This window comes from Chenopodium quinoa, unplaced genomic scaffold, assembly GCF_001683475.1.
Source record: "Chenopodium quinoa cultivar QQ74 unplaced genomic scaffold, ASM168347v1, whole genome shotgun sequence".
Classification (NCBI taxonomy): domain Eukaryota; kingdom Viridiplantae; phylum Streptophyta; class Magnoliopsida; order Caryophyllales; family Amaranthaceae; genus Chenopodium; species Chenopodium quinoa.
Genome location: NW_018742484.1, coordinates 6487145 through 6494729, shown reverse-complemented (window position 1 = coordinate 6494729; position 7585 = coordinate 6487145). Strand labels below are relative to the sequence as shown.

The 7585-nt window shown below is 38.3% G+C and overlaps 3 protein-coding genes across 3 annotated transcripts; 1 reads left to right on the top strand and 2 right to left on the bottom strand.

Moving 5' to 3' along the window:
* LOC110719223 (protein MAIN-LIKE 1-like) lies at positions 1-1415 on the top strand. Its single transcript, XM_021898125.1, has 2 exons — positions 1-1140; positions 1293-1415. The coding sequence occupies exons 1-2, from the start codon at positions 1-3 to the stop codon at positions 1413-1415; spliced, it is 1263 nt and encodes a 420-aa protein (XP_021753817.1).
* An 809-nt stretch (positions 1416-2224) lies between these two features.
* Positions 2225-5112, bottom strand: LOC110719580 (PKS-NRPS hybrid synthetase CHGG_01239-like). Its single transcript, XM_021898543.1, has 3 exons — positions 4974-5112; positions 2997-4287; positions 2225-2906 (listed from the first exon to the last, which is right to left on the bottom strand). Exons 2-3 carry the CDS (start codon positions 3928-3930, stop codon positions 2233-2235), a joined length of 1608 nt encoding a protein of 535 aa, XP_021754235.1. The 5' UTR covers positions 3931-4287; positions 4974-5112; the 3' UTR covers positions 2225-2232.
* An 89-nt stretch (positions 5113-5201) lies between these two features.
* LOC110719581 (heavy metal-associated isoprenylated plant protein 39-like) lies at positions 5202-7268 on the bottom strand. Its single transcript, XM_021898544.1, has 3 exons — positions 6918-7268; positions 6400-6475; positions 5202-5657 (listed from the first exon to the last, which is right to left on the bottom strand). Exons 1-3 carry the CDS (start codon positions 6927-6929, stop codon positions 5323-5325), a joined length of 423 nt encoding a protein of 140 aa, XP_021754236.1. The 5' UTR covers positions 6930-7268; the 3' UTR covers positions 5202-5322.
* Between the last annotated feature and the right edge of the window lie 317 nt (positions 7269-7585).

Here is a 7585-nt window from a genome sequence, read left to right as displayed (position 1 = left end):
ATGTTCCGGCGATTTGACTGGCCCTTAATTTCTGCTTTTGTTGAGAGATGGCAGCCAGACACGAACACGTTTCACATGCCTTTTGGGGAGATCACGATCATGCTGCATGATGTGTATCATATTCTAGGGCTTCGTGTCGACGATTCCATGGTTTCCACTACTCCTAGCACGGACGTTTTACGGGACGCGTGCTCGGTTACCTTGGATATGACTGAGGAAGAGCTGAATGAGAAGTGTGGTACCAAAACCGTATGGCAGGGTAGTGGGGTCCTGACAGAGAGGATAGTGGAGTCGACCTTGGAGGCGCAGAGGCCCTTCAGTTTCCATTACAGGACGTACCTGTGGTTAGTACTCGGCGGTTGTTTGTTTTTGGACAAGAGTGGAAACCGTACTCATCCTTCCTTCCTCAACGAGCTGTTTGTTGAGGATGTTCAGATTAGTGAGTACTCCTGGGGTTCTGCTGTTCTAGCATACATGTACCGGCAATTGGGTACAACATCACGAAGAGATGTTGATTTTATCGCTGGCTGCCTTACACTTCTGCAGGCGTGGATCTACGAGTACTTTCCGTGTTTCCGGCCTCAGCAGGGGACCTTGACCATAGAGCTTAATATTCCTCGTGCGTCTGCCTGGGATGTTGGATCAGGGTGCCCTAACAAGAGCATGGAGCGCCTTCTCGCTTTTCGGGCTAGGTTGGATCATTTGACTGACAATGAAGTTAACTGGCTACCGTACGGAGTTGATCCAGCACGACGCGTGCCTGCTACTCTTTTCATTGGCTGCATCCAGTATCGTAGCATCATTGAGCCATACATGCCTGATCGAGTGGTTCGGCAACTTGGATACGTCCAGGGCATTCCACCAGCCATTATCAGGCCTGAGAAGGCTAAGAGACCGACGAATTTGAAGATGTATCGGGTTGACTTTCCGCCAGAGATGACATCTGTGATGTGGACTTGGTTTGTCCCTGGTATGTCTTTTAATGTCGTGGTAGGTGCCCTCAGCAGACTTGGTGGTGGTGCTCCTACAGTCGGTCCTGGTTACATGCAGTGGCTGTACCGATTTTCTCATCCACGTGTTTCTCCAGTTGCGTCATCCCATGAGAGTCGCACACTGCCAGAGAGAACTAACACGGATTACGTAAGTAGTTGTATTTTTTGGTATAATTTAATAAGTTGCTATTTTAATATGTTGTTTTTAAAATCCGATTTTTTTAATATGTTGTTTTTAATATGTTGTTTTTTTTAAAAAAAACTTGTGATTTATTTAATATGTTGTTTTTTTAATTGAAGTGGATGGGTCGGTCTATGGAGGTCATCAACAGGACCCTGGAGGAGTATCCGAGCCTATCGCGTGATACAAGAGCAATGGCTGAGGCGCTACGAGCTGATTGGAGGGCGATGATGAGGTTGTGAACTTCCTTTTTTTTATTTCCCTTGTACGCATTTCGTTTATGTACTATTTATTCGTCACGTACTTTAAGTACTGAACAACTGTTTTGGTGGTTTTGTAAATATTTTGTTTAATTAAGTTCAATTCGTTGCAAATTACATAACGACAACTGTTTAACATAAATGAAAGTACAACAACATGTTCACTATCTAATTAAGGCATCCCACATGTTCCTTCTAGCTTCGTAACGTTGATCCCAACCGTCAACACTTGGGTCGTGGTGCTCGGTCCACCAACCTGCAACCGGGGGAAGTGGCGAATCAGGTGCAAGTTCAATACAAATAAAATGTGAGGCCCCAACTGTAGCGATGACAAACTCTCGCTCCAGTGCTGTGACCCCCCTTCTTGCCCGCAACGACAATATCGTGAGGCATGGGTAGTAGCAAGTTGGTGTTTGGCCTACACCAAGAATAATAACCGCTGCGTTGAACCAAGTCGCAATAGGAAATAAATCTTGTATTGCAACCATCCAATGATGGGAATCAACCGCCCCACCGTCCCATCGAATACGCTGCACATTGATCTCAAGTCTTCCAAGCCCATAAATCCTCTCATATAGGGCTCGATAACCGAGGACCTCATTCGCTATTGTCCCTCGAGCGTCATACCATCGGCTTTGATCACCGAAGAAGAACTCGGCCACACAACGAAACCCACAGTTTCCATCGCCAATGACATCCTTCCATCTTGTGATGTAAGGCAACATCGGCCCTGGAAGCATGTGTCGATAACGGCTTTGGCTAATGTCGTTTACATCTCCTGCACAAATGTAGGTTTCAGTTAATAGTTTAGTGAACGCTGATTTATGTGAAAAACACAACACTCAATCGTAACTATTTGTCGTGCGCCGCGTTCAGTGTGTTGGCGGTTTACATGTTCAAAATAAGAACGATCACGTCTTGTATCATTGTTTCTTGGTCGACCACGAACCCGGTGGTTTACAGCAGGCTCTCTAAGATCGGAATGATCCGGATGCAGCTCCTCTTCAATGATGCGAGACACGTTTCGAAGAACAGCAGGATCATTATCAAACACCTCCTCCATCAGAGAACGAAAATGTGCGGCATCCTCGGTCGAGTCATTGTCAGGCACCGTCCCACCATCTCCAGAACCAATAACCAAGGTCCTCCAAAACGGGTGAATTTGCCTTATGTACAATCCTGTCCCAGCAACTAGCGAATCATGTATCTGGCATGCACAGGGCATCCCGTGGGTCACACGCATTGCACATCCACATCGTTCGTGCACTTGATAACTCAGTTCCCTCATCCTCCTTGTCTCCTCATCGAGAACCTTCAAACAATGCTGAGACACCTTCCCATTTATACGTGACAGTGGCAACTGTCGGTACTTTTGACCTATCTTTGACCTAGAAGCCTCCAAACCATTACGAATTGCGATGATTTGATTACCAATGTGGCTATGAACTCGAGCCCATACGGTATCTAAAGAACCTGCACATTATAAAGAAAAACCGTTATGATTTGTAACTCAAATTCCTAAAATAAAGTACATACATGAAGTTCAATAATCTTACACCAAACCTGACGAGGAATCAAACCACATCTTCACAGCCGAATGTTGGCTCTCAACTCTGCAAGTGCTGGTGTTGCCATAATGTAGAACTTGGTTTGTCCAAAATGTCACGAACTTCGTTTTATGACAAAGCCATGTGTTCTCTACATATTGTATCACTGCTGGAAAACTTGCCCACTTATCTTTCATGTTTTCTACAGCGGCCTCATAATCTTCCTTGGTTGCAGCGTCCATGATACGTTTCCATTTTCCGTTTTTGAAAGACGCACCGATTTTCTTGCTTTTGAACATAGCAGTGACCCGAGCCTCCACATCTTTGTTAATGTGCCATCGACAAAGTAAGTGCGAGGTTCCTGGAAACACTTCCCTCAATGCAGCACATAGCCCAAGCTCACGGTCTGTCAAGAAAACCGACGGCTCCTTATTATACCCAATCACGTCTCTCAACCTCTGCAAAACCCATCGATAGCTTGCCGTGCTCTCGTTGCGCATGAACACGTAAGCGACGAGAAAATTCTGATTTGTCGGTGTCACGCTAACTATCTCAAAGAACGGCATCCCGTATCGGTTAGTCTTGTAAGTGGAATCCATACCGATCACATAGGGGTACGTCCGTAGGATGTCTACCATGACTGGATGCACGATAAAGGCGTGCTGTAAAACGCCTTCATCATCGGACATGACCCAGTAAACATACTGACTCTGTCTCGCCAAATGTATAAATTGCTGAACAACTCCTCTCCCATCAGACATCTCCTCTCTGAAGTCATTCCGGAAGTTGTAGATGTGTCTGATGTTTGGATGATCATCAGGAAATTGCTCCGCAATAGTCGCCATGATGTTACGCGGTGCAACCTTAGACTTCGTCATGTCACGCACAACCTGCTTCGCATTCGGGCTCAACCCACTAATTTTACGATGACCCTCTGGATACGCAATCATTGGATGGTTGTGGGTCCCAGTTACATCATCTTTCGCCCGGATAAACCAAGTATTGGTGACGAACTCGTAACATATCTTGATGTAGAAAGGACAACCAATGCCCTTGGTTTTGGTGTTCTTCCGAATTGCGTTCTCAAGATCTCTCGGCTTACTCCTGCGTCCCCGGTCACATCTTAAATATCAAACTGGTCGACCATCCCTCTGTTTGTTGAAAGACGATTTCACCAAAATAAATCCCAGATTTATTGCAACAGCATCCGCCCATGTAACTGCATCGTCAAACGTTAGAAAAACCGTGTCTGTCACAAAATGTTCACTGTAATTCACAACGTCACCGTCGTCTTCAACCTCCGAATCCTATCAAAATAACAATACAAACAAAACACGCAAGGATTACTATTTTAAATTTAACAATAATAATAACAATAATAATACAAATAATCATAATAATAATAAAAATAACAATAATAACAATAATAATATTAATAGTATTAATAGTAATAATAATAATAATAATAATAATAATAATAACAATAACAATAATAATACTAATGATAATAATAATAACAATAATAATACTAATAATAATAACAATAACAATAATAATACTAATAATAATAACAACAATAACTACGTAACATTAACAAATAATAACTAATATAATAATAACAACAACAATAGTAATAATAATAGTAGTAATAATATTAATAATAATCATAATCATAACAGAAATTTACAAAATTAACAAAACTAATATTAATAACCATAATAATAATAATAATATTAATAATAATAACGTAAAAAAAAACAAAAAAAAAGGACATCTGCTTGTTTTTTTCCGGAAATCTGGGGGAGATCCGCCCAAAATTTCCGGATGTCCCTAATTACATCCGGAAATTTCATCCGGATGTGTACATCCGCTTGAAATTTCCGGATATTATTGGGGACATTCGGAAATTTTGGGCGGATCTCCCCCAGATTTCCGGAAAAATCAAGCGGATGTCCTATTTACAAAAAAAAAAAAAAAATTCCGAAATACTTACAGATTCTTCCGTCGAACCCTCCGGCGTGTGAACGTTGTCGTCGTCCATCGTAAAACATCACTCCGTACACTTTCCTTTTCTGACCCGGGATTTTTAAATTCCTCGGGATTACCGTACAATGGTGGAACCGGGATTTTTTAATGCTCGGGATTTTTTTAACACAAGTGGTGGGTCGGTAATGTTTTTAATGTTGTCGGTAACTAAATTTACCCATGGTGGACCCTTAAATAGATAAAATACCCACGAGGGCAAAAATGTCATTTCAATTAAAAATGTGAACGTCACCCATTAATTTGCGAACGACGAATAACAGTTCAGTATTGGAAACTATATCCACATAATTAGCAAATTACAGTATTACACAAGTATTAGGATTATTATCTTCTATAGTTTGATAACAATAGTAAACAGGAGGGTTATGTAATCTGTAAAGTCTAAGAAGCTCTGCAATTTGTTTCTCTTTCTCTTCCTTCTCCTTCTTCTCTTTATCATCTTTTTTGTCATCCTTTTTGTCATCCTTTTTATCATCCTTTTTATCATCCTTTTTCTCCTCTTTGGGGGGCCCCACTGTTACAATCTGTGCTTTCCAGGGTTTCTTTAACTTGTTTACCACGTCAACTGGATCAGCATCTCCTATCACTGTCATTTTACTTTCCTTCAAGTCTACTTCCACTGAATTAATCCCTGCAAACCATCATAAATTTGATTAGCATCGTTTTACATACCCTGTTTTCCTCTGTTTTTTTGTTGTTAGGAAAAGTATAAATTGTTTAATATCAAATTAATCAACAACTTAATAGTACATAGTATGTGTAATATTTGATTAAATCAACAACTATTCTCTTGATATTACCAATCAGTCACATTTTGTAGTTAATATTATGATTATCAATAAAATACTTTTTCATGATTGTTGTAAATTGTAATTTTGTTAAGCCGTGAAAAAAATATGGGTAATGCTATATATAGCCCTTATGGCTACAAATAAGCATTTGATATCTTTCTTTTTTTAGTATAAGTTTAGTAATGTATGACAAAATCACGAGCAAATCAGTGTAATTAATGAATATATTTTATTAATACTTTCCTATTTTAACTTCTTATACATGGCTTTTAGGGCTACATATAGCATTTTCCAAAAAAATATACTAATCGCCTTGATTGTATTATCCTAATTTTTCGAACAATATCTACCGTATCAAAATACCTTTTACAAGAACAACAAAATCACTCCATATCCTGTCTTATGAAATCCTTTTTTTTTCACAAAATTTAATGATGAATTTATATGTACCTTAATAGTAATAGAAAAGGAAAGTATATGCATATAAAAAAAACACATATATTAGCTTAAGAAAAAATCATTGAAAAAACAGAAAGGAAAAGAAAGTTTGAGAGTCAAAAAATATAAGGAAAGAGCACCAACCTGTAAGTGAAGAGACTGCTTTCAAGGCCTTTTGCTTGTCTTTCTCATCATGGATGTCCAACTTCATCACCACTTTCTACACAAACAACCCAACAACCAGATTAATGATCATCGCCTTATATTAATTCGTAAATTTCTTCATTTGATCACATCATTTTTCTCTTAGGCTACACTACATACCGACAATAATACATCAATCAAATACGTATTCACATATTAGTCTGGGTCTAATCCGCCTATCTCATCAATAAAGTCAGCATATAAAAACTCGATCTAGGGGCATACGACATACCTTTAGATCACAACAAAGTAATAACTTACTAGTTGAGTTTCCGTTAAATATACATATAGAGGAAGAAGAGACCATATTTATATATATATGCATTTTATTATTAATGTTATGATGTTAGGGAAACATGATTAGAAACATTCGATGAAATCACTGAAAATAACAACACAATTAAGAAAATATAAATGATCCTATCAAATTAAGAAATGAATATTAGAGTATTAATTACCTTGATTTCCATAGCGTTGCTTGACTTGCTTCTGCAAATAAGATCACAGTTTGACTAGCTAACAAATATAAAAGAAATTAAGGTGATATCACAAGAATACATGACTAATTATAAATAGACACAATTGTATAATTTAACACAAATTGTGGTGAGAGAGAAAGTGAGAGAACTTGTAACTTATAAGATGATGTCCTTGAATTTTCAACGAAGGGAAAACTCTAAACAATTTCCTTGGACTACAAGGTAATACAAAGGGGTCGCCACTCGAATTTAATTTTTTTTATTTTGGTTAATCCTTCCGTTTTGTAATAATCGTAACACTTTTCTTTTATGTTCGTTTCATAATAGTTGCAATACTTTTTATTTAAGTAAATACTTACTATTATTTTATTAATTATCTCTCCTATTAACTTGATCAGCTTCACAAATATTTTATCATTTCTCTCTCCTACCAACCCCACTTATACTACTTTTTTTTTATTATTATTATTTCTCTCTCATACTAATTATAGTTTATATTATAAAAAAATTTGTCTACTTGCATTATATTTTTGAAGCCTATAAACCTACTCTATATTTTTCTTAAACTATGTACACTCTCTACCATTGCGATTATTACAAAATGGAGGTGTAGAAAATTCCTAGGTACATTGATTGTTTTAAAGTCA